At 40.8% G+C, this 14,732-nt stretch overlaps 1 protein-coding gene across 1 annotated transcript in view; it reads left to right on the forward strand.

Annotated features, from left to right (window-relative positions):
- The window catches only part of NSRP1 (nuclear speckle splicing regulatory protein 1), an 89,538-nt gene that overhangs the window by 50,252 nt on the left and 24,554 nt on the right, over nt 1–14,732 (forward strand). The window contains exon 3 of the mRNA XM_044672896.1: nt 11,389–11,445. Within this exon, the coding sequence (XP_044528831.1) occupies nt 11,389–11,445 (57 nt within the window). The remainder of the gene's footprint in view (nt 1–11,388; nt 11,446–14,732) is intronic.

Below are 14,732 nucleotides of genomic sequence, written 5' to 3' on the forward strand. Positions count from 1 at the left end.
TACTATAATAGTGAATAGAGTTCACTACAGAGAATTATACATAACATTTCTCTACATAGGATTACAGATAATTAGATCTCACTGAGGCCCTTAAAAAGGCAAATTTAAAAATTATAAGTTTTCTTTCTTTCCCCTCTATATCTTATTTACCTTTTCAGGTTTCTCTCGATTTTTGTGGTTGGATATCAAACTTTCCATTTAGCCCTGGTCTTTTCTGTGCAAATACCTGGAATTCTTCAATTTTGTTGAATGCCCATACTTTCCCCTGGAAATATATAGTCAATTTTGATGGGTAGTTGATCCGTGGTTGCAGGCCCAGCTCTCTTGCCTTTCTGAATATTGTATTCCACGCCTTGCGGTCTTTTAGTGTTGAGGCTGCCAGATCTTGTGTGATCCTGATTGGTGCTCCTTGATATTTGAATTGTTTCTTTCTGGCTTCTTGTAAGATTTTTTCTTTTGCTTGGAAATTCTTGAATTTTGCAATGATATTTCTTGGTGTTTTCCTTTCTTGATCGAATGCCGCAGGTGTTCTATGAATCCTTTCAATGTTTATATTGCCCTCTTGTTGTAGGACTTCAGGGCAATTTTGCTGAATAATTTCTTTTAGTACGGAGTCCAGGTTTCTATTAATTTCTGGTTGTTCTGGAAGACCAATTATTCTCAGGTTGCCTCTTCTAGACCGGTTTTCTTGGTCTGTCACTCTCTCATTGAGATATTTCATATTTCCTTCTATTTTTTCAGTCTTTTGACTTTGTTTTATTTGTTCTTGTTGTCTTGAGAGATCGTTAGCTTCTAATTGCTCGATTCTAGCCTTTAGGGACTGGTTTTCCTTTTCAATCTGGTCATTTCTAGTGTTCAATTTGCTTATCAGTTCATTTGATTTCTGAGCCTCACTTTCCAATTGCAAGATTCTACCTTTTAAACTGTTATTTTCTTGCCAGATCTCTTCCATTTTCCTCAAAATCTCAGTTTTGAACTCTTCCATAGCTTGTGAGGAGTTTTCCTTATTTGAGGAGGGTCCGGATGCTTGTTTGTTCTCCTCCTCTCTTTGCTCGGTTGTCTGGATTTTCTCTGTGTAAAAGCTGTGGAGTGTTAAAGACTTCTTTTTCTTGTTATTATTATTCTTTCTCTTCTGAACTTCCTGAGGCTGATGAGTAGCCATCATTAGCCCAGCAGCTTCTCAGATTTATCCTCGCGCTCAGTGTCTGTTCGCGATCTATTGGCTCCTGAGGTCTGAATTCTGGTTTTTTCCCAAGGTCAAGCCCCCTGGTGGGCCCTCTTGCTTGATCCTCTGCCGGAGGTTTCTTTACAAGTCTCAGGGCGCTGCTTCCACAGTCGTATACCTGTCTGCACTGGTTCCCCACTTAGGCTTTAGTTCCTGGCTGTGTCTGCCTCCACCCACGCCTCTGCTCAGCTGGCACTCTGCGCCCAGCGTCCTGCTCCGGCGCGCGCGCTCAGATTTCGCGTGCGTTTTTTGACTTAATGGGGTCCTAAGTCTTGCTGCTCTCAGGAACAGGTCCCGGAGCTGCTGATGACTCGATGGGTGCCCCAAACTTGCTCTATTTCTTTTTAGCTGGGTTCGGAGCTATAGATGAGTGTGGAGGGGGTGGGGGTGGGGCGGTTGCTCAGCCCGAGATTTAGCGAGAGCCCTTTATAGCCTGGAAATGTCTCGATTCCACGTACCTTCCACGCTGTGCCCTGTTGTGGGGTTCCTCAGTTCGTCTGGACTTGTTTTTATGTCCCCTTGAGGAGTTTTGTGTGTTTCGGTCAGGAGAGGTTAAGAGCTGCTTCTTACTCTGCCGCCATCTTAACCCGGAACTCCGTCTGTCTGTTCTTTATAGGACTTCATATATAAAAATTCTGATGTTTTATGTGGGTTTATTTTATATCCTACTACTTTGCTAAAATTATTGATAGTTTTAATTAGCTTTTTATTTGAAACTCTAGGAATTTCTACATATCCCATCATGTTACCTACAAAGAGATAGTTTTATTACCTCTTTGTCCATTCTGTTTCCTTCAATTTCTTTTTCTTCTCATTGTTATTGCTAGTATTTCTAATACTGTATTAAATAATATTGGTGTTAATGGGCATCCCTGTTTCACCCCTGATCTTATTGGGAAGACCTCTTGCTTCTCCCTATTACAAATAATAAATTACTGATGTTTTGGGTAAATGCTTCATATCATTGTGTGTGTGTGTGTGTGTGTGTGTGTGTGTGTGTGTGTGTGTGTGTGTTAAAAACACAAGAGAGATCAAAGTCGGGGGAGAGTGCAATAAGGCAAAAGCTTTGTAGCACTGGATTGTAGAAGAGGACTGTGCTCCCCTCAGTCTGACAGGCTCTGCTAGATTGAGTCTGCCAAGCTCTCTCCTTTAACTGTTGCCCAAGCCAAGCAGCCAAAAAGGAGTTGGGATTGTGTTGACAACTCCTCTAGCCTCTTGACTTGGGGTTGGGTTCATTGTTGGTACGGGCTGGCATAATGCTAGATGGATAATGGCATGAAATAAGGTTCCCCTTCCTAATAATAGCTTTGAATGTCCACTAATTAGGAAAGATACTCCAATCTTTGGTTGAACTTTCTCACTTAACAAGGGGTCAGGAACAAGGAATGAGGTAAGAGGTTTTAGGGATGCTAAATCTAAGCTAATATAAAATAGGTGATCAAAGATTGTAGATGCTGGTACATCCAGCTGGTAGAAGGCTGGAGCTTCTTCACCTTCTCACTAACCCTGGCTTGACCTGGCCAGAGCCAAACCAAAGGATAGAGAAGGCTAGCGATGTTCTTGTTAGAGGGTTATAATATTGTCCTCTCTTAGCTCTTTTGACAGCAGGTATGATAGTTCTCTAGGTCTTTAGGGCAAGGAAGCTAGATTGCAGATACAAAGGCCTCCCCACCCTCTTGAACCTCCCTCCACCCAAGGATGCTCCAGAATGAGCTGAGTTGTGCTGTGCATGATGGGTATTTATAGGGTTGGTTCCTACTGCCTTTTGGCCTTGGCTCATGCCACCTGGGTGCATTCTGAGGTCTTCAACTGACAATCCAGCCACTCTTGATTTCCATTTTGTCCCAGGAATTCCTTATAACTGTGTGTGTGTGTGTGTGTGTGTGTGTGTAAGTCCACTTATACCTGTGCTTTCCAGTGATGTTTTCAACAAGCTTCAAAGATTTTTTCTGCATCTATAGAGATGATCATATGGCTTTTATTACTTTCATTATTGATATTATTAATTATGTTGATAGTTTTCCTTATATTAAACCATCCCCACATTACTGGTATAAATCTTGTTTGATCAAAATGTATAATAATCTTTGTGACATATTGTTGTATTCTCCTAACTAGTGTTTTATTTAGGACTTTTGCATCAGATTGCCAGATTAAAAGGGGACTTTATGTCAGGAGATACCACTTGAATTCTCAGGAGAAAACAGCAAGGCCAAATTCTGAATTGTTGGCTCAAGGACTTAGCCATGTTAGGAGTCTTCTGAGACTTGGTGAAGTCCTTCCTATTTGAATATAAGGTTCCTTGTTCAGAATAATTAAGGAAAAGCTTAACATCTGTAAATCAGAATAGAGCACTTGAAATCATAATGACTAACACTTATTTATTAACATTTACTTGTGCTAAAGAGTGTAGACACATCTCTCTGCTGCCCATCAAATTTCATTTGCAACAAGTCAATCATCTGGGATTTCAAAAATGTCTGTAAATGGACGCCCTAGTTAGTAAAAAATAAAAATAAAAAAATTCCAAATTCAATTAAACAAATTATTGTATCCCCTAACATTAAGCAAATGTGTACAATAGATCAATTAGTTATAACAAAATCAGTCTAATTTCTCTTAAAATGAAAAGATACCAATTAATTATAATGACCTACACACATTGTAACAGTAGATGATTTATATAGCTAGCTTCTCGTGGGTGAATAATAGAAAAACAAAATGAAGAATATATATGACACACAAAATGAGTCTGTGCTCTCAAAATTAAAAAAATCTAATTGGTCCTTCTGAGCCTTACAATAAATAAACTGATTCTATGTTAGATCTTTATTACCACAAATACGTTTTTCTCTGCTTTTTTTCGGATAGTTAAAAATCAAAATTACAATAAAAACCTTAATTTTCAAAAGAATACCGACAGTATTTTCTTACTCTGTAACCCCCAAATAATATAATTTTAAAAGAATTTACTATTTTAACTATAGCTATCAAATTAAGCATTTTTACTCAGTGTACAAATCAGTAAACTAAAGACCTAAAGACCATGCATTTTAGAACTGTCTCTTAATTGTCAGTTATTCAGCATTATTCTTTATGAGCCCTGAATATTTCAGGTACTTTATAAGGACCTAAAATTGTCAATTCTTTGAAGGGACACTCCCTTGCTTTTAGACTCCAATTTACTTATCCTAATTTTATTAATTGAGGGACCTCTTTGACATCACATTCTGATACAGATTTGACATTGATTTCAACCAAATTAACACACACACACACACACACATATAATGTATATATATTTACTAATGACATTGTGCAAAATCTCATAAACGTTCTCTTAACTCAGTCTAAAAAGACACTATGTTGACTTCTCTGTAACTTTTTTCTGTTCTAATTTTTAATCCTTCCCTTACTTCCTCAAAGGTAGGGTAGGGGGAGGTGTTTTAGAAAGTTCTGGAACCTCTCATTTGAAACCTCCAAACCTTTTTCTCAGAGTTGTCCATTCCAGTTTCTTACCTTTTTTTTCTCCATTTACACCTGTGGCTCCAAGAAAAGATTGCTTTTGCATCAGCAACACTTCAACCTTTTCTCATTTGATCTCAGGCAGAAGCTACTTCCTAGAGGAACTTGGGCTTAGAACTAAAATGTCACTGTCTTTTACCATTACTCACAAATGATTTCCCCAAATATTTCTTCTTGTAATGATTAAAAATGGGTTTGACAAATATAAGAATAAAAAAAAATTATTGTGGTCACCCATTTATAAAAATAATTAACTTCTGAAGTCAAAATGACTGTAAACAGCTTTTATTTACAGCAAGGTAGAGATATTAAAGTGGGAAATGTAGGAAAGAGTTAGAAAAAATTGCCTAGCTACAAATACCCTAAATCAGGGGTCGGCAATGTATGGCTCTTGAGCCATATCTGGCTCCACTTCCCTACCGACCAGTCCAGGCAGAGTCCCATGATGTGCCCCAGGCCCATCCCATATTCCAGCGCCTTCCTCCTTCCGCAGGCATTTATGGCTCTCACGGCCAAAAAGGTTGCCGACCATTGCCCTAAATCTTAAACCCAATGCCTTCCACTGAATGGGAATCTGAAAGCAAATCTCACCAGAATCCAAAGACCTAATAAGGAAGTGGAAATCCGAAGAGCCAAAAGAAGTTGAAAAATCCACCGAGAACCTTTAGCACACATGAGGATAAGACCTCTAAGAATCTCACCAAAGCTCAGCTGAAGAGAGTGTGTCCCACTGAAGCACCAACTGAGAGAGAGAGTTCTCACCTTCCAAGGAAGGAATCCAAAAAAAAAAATCTTCTCCCCAGTCCCACCTTTTATAGTCCTTTTTCCTGTCTCTCTCCCACTTCACAGGAACCAATCACAGCCTCCCAATTTGCCGAGTACTGCCCAAGTTGGGGGGGAGGCAGTGCTTGTGACCTTTGGGGGTGTGAACTTTTTTTTTCTGGTAAGTGACTTGTGAACTTTCTTACCTAGTGACTTACTAAGTGTTAAGTAGGGGTACTTTAAATTCTTGATTGATTGAATTAAAGGTTGCTGATTAATTACATTAACAATAAACAAAGAGAGTTTAATTCTCTCTTCACATTGTCTATTTACAGTAACCAGTTGTATCTGCAGTTTACCAAACCCAAATTAACTTTCTTACCCTCCAGAACACATGTGTTAATCAGAAAAGCTCTATGTTCTCTAGGCAGAATAAGTAATAGCTTAAAATTTTGAAAACACAGCATTCAAATCGAAAGAGGACTTAATCTATAGGACAAAAGTGCATCATATTCTTGCTATCATTAAAAAATTAATAGTGCCATGTACAATATAATCCACATTTACTATGTCAGAAGCTGTGAAGAAAACACTAAAATATAAAGTCGTAAATCCTGGGCCTTTCCTTTGGCTCCTGCTGTAGATTGATAGCCAGATACCAGGTTCTATATTCTTAGCTGTTATGGAATCAAAAGTTAGTACACATTTCAAACATTAAAGGCCAACTTAAACTGCAAGCTTTTAAAGTTGTTACAGAGAAGCCTCCATCTAAGAAATACATTAAAAATGCAATATGGAGAAAACCCCAAAACTTAAGTTCTAAAACTTCTATAAGAAGTTTTTAAAAAACAACCCATTATCACAAAAAAAATCTTGTCATAGCATTTCATACCATTTTAATTGATCTAAAGCAGTTGCAAATTTTACTATTAGAGTTTACATTAACTTAGACTCCAATACTCCAGAACAACTTTTATTGATTCTTTCTTGCTGCTTTTTGCATCTTGCCTTGTACCACAACATCCCCTCTCCTTCTTTTCCTAAGGTAAAGGTGGGGAGAGACACACATCTTGCTTTACTCAAACCCATACAGTCTCACCACAAAAAATGACAACTCAAACACAAAGCATTTCGCCTGGCAGCTGTCCTTTGAAGTCAGAGGCTTCTCAGAGTGGCCACATTTGCTCCCCAAGTAGCCCAAGGATGGTACAGCACCTAGGCCTGCCACATGGTCCATAATTTAAAGACCCAGCATCTCTCCCCATAGTGGGGCCTATCAGAATGGACCCTGAAATTGCCCAAGAGTCTTCACCAAACTTCCACTTAAAGAGCCGATAAGAACTCCAGCTTAATGGCTTTTTGAGTTCAGATGAGAGCTCACTCATTGAAGCTGACCTGCCCAGTTGAATCTGGTTGGGAAAACAAAGAAAGTTCCTGCTGGAAACCCATCCAAGGGTCACTCTAGCAGGCAACTTGGCAGTAGACCTCAGAATCCTGGATGAGCCCCCAGATCTGTCAGCCTATAAATACACAGAACTACCAAAGTAGTTGTAATAAGAGTCTTTAACCAAGACAGAAAGAATAATCTTGGAAACTACCCAGAACTTCAGTTCTGGGACTTTACGCTGAACTACAACATGCATTGTGCTTAAATGGATTTAGGAAAAGGCAAGCTTATGCCCCCTTACTCACTTGGGTCTAAAAATGACTGGTCCTAGCCATAGATAGGGTACCTAGGAATAGCTTAGATACAAAAGGATAAATTAGGAAAGCAAAAAGGATACTTAAGTAAAACTTGATTATATCTGCTGATACAATCTAAAGTGATCAAGGATGCTTGAGGGTTTTTTGTTCAGTCTGGGGCCAGGGTCAGTAAAAGGATTTCTTACTGACTGGTTGTCAAAGGCAAGAGTCAATTTGTAGTTTCATAAAATCAAAATCCTGTACCCTTGGTACCCTGAGATCAGTGTTGGGATGTTAAAAGGAAAGTTTTATGTCAAATTTGAAAACCTGTTTTCTAGTGAATTGGATTTTGCTTCAGCCTCCATCCTTTGATTGGATTAAGATCAAGGCCTGAGACTTGTCTGTATTGGGGGCAGGGCTTGTGGGTCCCTGGCATCCCAGAAGATGCTTGCTTGTCCCATATAACTTCAGAAGACCAGCCTCTGACTGGTCTGAGGTCAATTCTGTCCAATCATGACTGGGGGGAGTATGATAAGGATCAAGGAAGTAGCTTTGGCATCTTTTCTGGCCCAGTAGCTGAAGTGAACAGAGGCACAAGATAAGCTGGGAGCTTTGGTTAGCTAGGGAGGAGGATGTGTGACCAGCCATATGACTATGTGCCTTTTCTTTCTATGACCTGCTTCTTACTATATAATAAATAATCATAAATTAATATACAGCTTCCGGAGAGTTTTACTCTTAACACGTGACTGAAAGATTTGAAAACCATTGACCCCAAGGAACTTACAGTCTGTGTCTTGTAAAAGGAAATTCTTGGTTCTCTTTGTCTATTCTGAGTTTACCCTTGTGAAAAGGGAAGGTTTGTTCTCTTTGCCTCCTTGGAGTTAAAAGCTTTGGTTAACAATAACTTTTAAGTATCCCTACTTAGTACCTCACTAGATTTGTGAGAACAGGATTAATTCTCCTCTGCCTCCTTTTGAATTAATCAACAAAAGTAATACACCCATACTTAACCCTAACCAACCATACAGCATACCAACAAAGGACAAAAAAACAAATCCAGATGAAAGAAGGGACCCCACAATAGGGCACAGTATCGAAGGTATGTGGGATTTGGGCATTTCTACACTATAAGGGGGGGAGGATAGCTCCCATCAAAACACGAGCTGATCCATCCTCTCCCACCCCACCCACAGTACCAGAGTCGGAGGCTACGCACCAGAGTTAGAGCAAGCACGGGCGCAAAATCTAACTTCTTCGCAACTAACTGGGACCACCAGGAATTTGCCTCTGAGAGCAGTAAGACTTGAGACCCCAAGAGGCTAGAGAGCACAGACCTTGGGCCCAGGAGTGGAGCTGAGAGAAGCAATGGACAGTGGAAGCAGCTCAGTGTGCTGAGACTCAGGCTAGAACCTCAGGTGGAAGAGGAAGCATGGGCTAATTTCCAGGCTCTAGGCAGCTGACTAGGACCACTAGGGGCTTGACCTTGAGAACAACTAGACTAGAGACCCCAGGAGGCTGGGGAGGGCAAACCTTGGGTGCAGGAGTGAAGCTGAGAGGGGCCATGGACAGCAGAGGCCTAGCAGACAGTGGAAGCCAGGAGACTCTCAAAGTAGCCTCAGGGAAAAACTGCTCGCTAGCTCTAAACACAGAGAATCTACCTGCCTCACTCAGACTTCTGGCTGAGAAAGCATAATGATGACAAGCAAGGCCCAAGAAATAACCACCAAAAAGACCAAGAAAAAAGCTCCAACACTTGATAACTTTTGCACAGAAAAAACCCAGAAAGCAGAGGAGGACAATTAAAGACATCCAAACCTTCCCCCCAAAAAAATGAAAATGGTCACAAGCTCTTGAAGAGTTCAAATCTGAAATCATGAGAAAGATGAAAAAGATTTGGCAAGAAAAGTGGAAAATAGTTTTAAAAGAAAATAACAGTTTAAAAGGCAGAATTTTGCAATTGGAAATTGAAGTTCAGAAATCAAATGAAATGATAAGCAAATTGAAGACCAGAAGTAACCAGCTGGAAGCCATGAAGAGCCAGAAAAGCCAGACCAAAAAGGAAAACCAAAAGATTATAGTCCAAAACCAGTCTTTAAAGGCTAGAATTGGGCAAGTAGAAGCCAATGATCTCACAAGACAGCAAGAATTAATAAAGCAAAGTCAAAAGACTGACAAAATAGAAGGAAACTTGAAATATGAGAAGATGACAGATCAAGAAAACAGGTCTAGAAGAGACAACTTGAGAATTATTGGTCTTCCGGAAAAATCAGAGACAAATAGAAAGAACACCTTCTACGCTAAATCCTCAGAGGACAACCCCCAGGAATGTAATAGCCAAATTCAAAGTTTCCAAGTTAAGGATAAAATATTACAAGAAGCCAAAAAGAGATAATTCAGATATCAAGGAACACCAATCAGTACTACACAGGATCTGGCAGCCTCCACACTACAAGACTACAAGGCAAGAGAGGAATTCTGGGAAGATGGCGGCTTGGAGCAAATCTTAAAACCTCCGCACCCTTTCCATACTGAGATAGAAAACAAAGCACTTCAATAAGAAAGAGGACCAAAACTAACAACAGGACAGAGCAGGGGGATCCTATTGCTGGACAGCTCAAGAGGTACACCAAGAAAAAGGCTTGAATTCTTGAACTGTTGGATCTGAACATATAGAAGGGGAATCCGAGGACCCCTCCCCCACAGGCTGTGCAGAGTCTCCAGTGGCCCCTGAAATCCCTGGTGGGCAGGCGCACCAGCCAGAGAGAGGGCCTTGCTGGCGCCAGACTCGGGGAGTTGAACACAGGCACCGGGGAGGTGGCTAGAGGAGAAAGCCAGAGAAACACTGCAAAAAAGCTCAGAAGATGGCGGCTTAGATGGAGCAAAACTCCAGACCTAAGGCCTTTACCACACCAAGATAGAGAACAAAGGGCTTCGAGAGGAAAGAAAACCAGGTCTAACAGCAGGATAGAGCAGAGGGACCCTACTGCTGGACACCTTAGCAAAAACACTCCATCTTGTCCCTCCACTTTTTTTTTCCCCCTTCTCTTGAGGTTTTAGCCTCAGGACACACTAATCAATGCAGACTAATCCGGGCTTAATCCCATCAATTGGACAGATAGGAAATCTTCAGAGGGCAGGGAAACTCCAACACTCCTCCCCCATAGACTGCAGAGAACTAACTACAAACCTCCATTGCCAGCTGGGGGAAGATCTTTCATCAAAGCAGAAAGGCAAGAGAATTGGGTCTATAACCAAGGATCACCTACCCATTAAAACTGACTATATACTGCCAGGGGAAAGTATGGGCATTCAACATAATAGAAGATTCCCAAGTATTTGCACAGAAAAGACCCTAAAGTAAGGGAAATTCTTACTATAGGAGTTTGTGCCTCCAAAAGGAAGACACCCCTACTTAACCTTAAGTAGGTGGAAGTCTGCAACCCACATGCAACCTGGGTAATAATAACTCAGTAACATGGAATCCAAACTGGATGACAACTCAGAAACGTGTAGATCCTAGGAGGAGAGTTAACACCTCCCATAGACACTCCTCCCACCCCCACCCCCAGTAGTGCTCGGCAATTTGGAAGCTTTGATTGGCCCCTGTGAAGAGGGGAAGGGACATGAGGTCTCTATAAAAAGTCCTGAAAGTCTTCGGCTGGGGTGCAGGGTGTCTTTGGCCTGAATCTAGGGCTTGGAGGATCTTAGACTGGGACTGTGCCTTGGAGCTACGACTTGAGACTTCACCCTGGTACTGCTTCTGATAAGACTGCTCCTGGATCTCCTCCTTTGGAGTTTCACTTGGGTGAGTGAGTAGCTGGCCTTCCTTTCCTGGCTTCTGGAGAGGCCTTCTCTTCTTGGAGAGAGGCTGCATGGGTGGAACACTGGATCTGAGCCAAGCTGAGCTGAGTACCAGAGCAATATTTAGTGTGACAGGCTAGGCATCCTCTCTACCCTCTTGTATTTGTGTACTTTTACTCTTTCCACCTCTTTGTAAATAAAGCTACTAAAAGTCATTTTGGCTTGAGCTATAGTATTTTTAAATCAGCAACCACAAAATTAATTAGAATTCTCACATATTTAATCAAACCCTTAATTTAATTCCTTACACTATTAATTAATAAAGAGAAGATGAGGGAGAAATTTTTCAACAGGTTTAAACTAAGAGATAATTATTTTTCTTTTGACAGACCTCCGTGAGTGACAGTATTCAGAGAGAAGCCTGCAAGAAACAAATGATGAAACAGGTATGGGGAAGAAATTCTGACAGTGTATCTGCTTATGATTTTATATCTTTTCTGTGTATTTTGGTGATCAGGCCAGTACTTCAAACTAATTTCACTAAATAACAGGAGTTCCTGGAAGAGTTCCTGGATTATGATTTCCGACTTCCTGTGTAAGTGTTGGAGGAAGTTCTAGGTGAAGAGCTAATTCTTTGCTGTTAGACTTGGACAGATTAAGCCATTTTTGGCTTTCAGATAACTCAGCAGTATGGAAAATAGGGCTGTTAGTTTAATTATTTCTGCTCTTCAACTATCAGACTGAAAATGGGAAACAACAGTCCTCTTGTCAGAGTAAATTCAGAGTTTTACCTTCTTTGAACTAGATCTACAAAGAATTATACTCATTCTAAGTCTTGGTGTTAAGTGGTTTAAAAAAATTGAAGAGTGAACTTGCTAATAGAGTGAATATTACTTGCTTTCATAAAAGTGTTAGGTTGAAAGTTTTAAAATTTTATTTGTTTCAGATTTCACTAAATATTTGTGGTTCTTTTTGTGTCTCTTTTAAGGGCTTGCTTTATATTCACTCTATTGCCCCCTCCCCCCCCCCCCCCCCCTTGTTACAGGATTCATTTAGGTAGCTGGGCAGTGAGAAGACTTCCAACCCTGGAAGCACCCTGGTCCTTATTCCTTTCCCTCTCACCTCTTCCCCTCTCCCCAGACCTGTATTGGTGAACCTATGGCACCATGCTGGAGAGGGCTGCTCCGTTCCCCCTCTCCACCACGCCTGAAGACATTTCTCCCATCACCCACCCCTCTACCCAGCAGCCTAATGGGAGCGCCTCTTCCCTCCCCTGTCTGGAGTAAGGTAGGCAGCTCCCATGCGGCCTGAAGATTGCAGTTTGGGCGCTTGGTCTCTAAAAGGTTTGCCATCACTGCCCTAGACCATCCCACAGTCCATGCTAGATGGTAAAGAACCCCTACATTATGGAGCCCAGGCTCTATCTTTCATTCTGTTGTTGTGTCCTTTGGACTTCCCTGGCTTTCCATTCAGTCCATTCCTTTCCTGGCTTAGTTTCTGGCTCTCTAGTCTTCACTACTGTGCCTCATTTCTCTTTTTACCCTGTAGCTTCCTTCTGCCTATAATCCTCTCCATTGAACATCCTTCTGCCTCTTAGCCCCCTTCCTTTCATTAGTGAGCTCCTCCTAGAGTTCTGTTGGAGGAAGGACCCAGGCTTTCCCTGCTGCCTTCACCTCCTGGGTCACATTCTGATTCTGCAGACCTCACCACTGCCTCTGTTGGGGCACTTCCTTCCCATCCACCCCTCCTTTTATAGCCTCTTTTTTGTTTTGTCTTCCTCCTTAGAATGTAAGCTCTGTGAGGGCAGTGATTGTCTTTGTTTTGGTTTGACAGTAGAAAATGCCCTGACAGGTTCTCAGGAAGACTTTTTCAGAAAGACTTTTCATTTTGATTAGTTTACCAAGGAAGGGGTCATTTGTTTGGGCAGTTGTTGCCCTGGCCCTACTGATTTCAAAGAACTGATGTCACTTTACCCATGATCCACTTTGGTCTGCTTGGCTTTACCCATGATTCACTGTTTCCCTACTGAAGTGGAGCAAACTGCAATGTAAATGAGGTGCTAAAAATATGTTAAATGCCCCAGGTTGGTAGTTGTCCTGGGCCTTTCAGAATGGAAGTTCTGAGAGGAACTCACTGGTAGAAGAGAAGCATGCAGAGGTGGAACTCATCCCTTGAATTGTGTAGCTATACCTGCAGAACTGTCTAGGCATAGGCAAATCAGACATCTATTATGTTTATATGTTATATTTTATGTGAAAAGCCCTATGATAGACTTTAAATACACATCAGTCGGTAAGCAATTATTAAGTGCCTCCTACTAATTATTAAGCTACTTAGTAGCTGTATGAGTGCTGTGTGGCACTTGAGCAAGGCATCCAGAAACAATCAAATTGACCAGTGACATAGTGTCACAGTCTCTGGTCTGGGAATCACAGGTTTATAGGTGCTTGAAGAACTTGGAAGTCTTTTCAAAATAGTAGGTTTTACTTTAGGAAGCAACAGAGAAGCTGTTGTAGGGCAGAGATTAATGACATACACAAAGAAGGTGGTTTGGGGTCACAAACAAGAAACTAAAAAGATTGGCTTGTAAAAGTTCCTGAAAATTCACATCTGCTGGGAAAATTGGAAAACAGTATGACAAAAATTAGGTTTAAATCAATATCTCACACCCTATTCCAATTTAAGTTTAAAAAAAAAGTAAAAAACAAAGGTATGTGACTTAAATATAAAGAATGGTATTATAAGCAATGTAGGTAAACATGGAATATCTGTCCGATCTATGGGTAAGGAAAGAACTTAAGACCGAGTAAGAGATAGAGAACATTACACGATGTAAAATGAATACTTTTGATTCTGTTTTTGGATACTGTTCCACCACTCTAAGGGATGTCAGGACCTATGTAGGAGCTGCAGTTTCCTTCCTTCCTTCTTCCCTCCTTCCCTCCTTCCCTCTCTCCCTCCCTTTCCCTCAATCCACTTAGCCACCTAGCTGCCCCACTACAGTTAATTTCCACTGATGCTTTTTCTACTACTTTGACATCAGAAAATTAAAATAAAGATGAAAAATGAGAAGATAAGATGTTTGAATTTGAAATAACTCAATCCTGACCTATTCAAACAAGTTATTGACGATGACCAATGAGTAATGGACAGAAAAGAGGACACAGTTACAGACTATACTTTTATAAAGAAGTTTAATGCCAGTGGCAATGAAAAGGCTACCAAGAGAGCCTAAAAAGCACCTTAGTCAGCAAACATTTGACTTGTATGCCAAGCAGAGAGATAGCAGCCATAGACAGTATTGGTTTGGAACATAAGCTCATTTATCAAATCTTACAGAAAAGGATTTTGAAAGATTGTGAACAGCATTGCCTCAAAGCAGAGGTAGGTAAAACCAGTTAAGAGAAAACATTGAGAGAGAAACATTTAAGCAAATTTATCCCAAGAGCATTTTAAAATGAAAACAAGAACAAAAATAGGAAAACTCTGTAAAGATTTTTGTGACAGACTATTGTTCACAAAGAAGAGTAAAACCACCACTCACTGCCCTTGGACTCCAACAGGACATTACTAATACAAGAGAGAGAGACAGCACTTCAGAGAATACAAATGGGGAAATTAGCTTTTTAAACCAAGTATACAAAGAAGGAAGGAAGGAAGGAAGGAAGGAAGGAAGGAAGGAAGGAAGGAAGGAAGGAAGGAAGGAAGGAAGGAAGGAAGGAAGGAAGGAAGG

The sequence above is a fragment of the Gracilinanus agilis genome, chromosome 4 (genome assembly GCF_016433145.1).
Source record: "Gracilinanus agilis isolate LMUSP501 chromosome 4, AgileGrace, whole genome shotgun sequence".
Lineage (NCBI taxonomy): Eukaryota > Metazoa > Chordata > Mammalia > Didelphimorphia > Didelphidae > Gracilinanus > Gracilinanus agilis.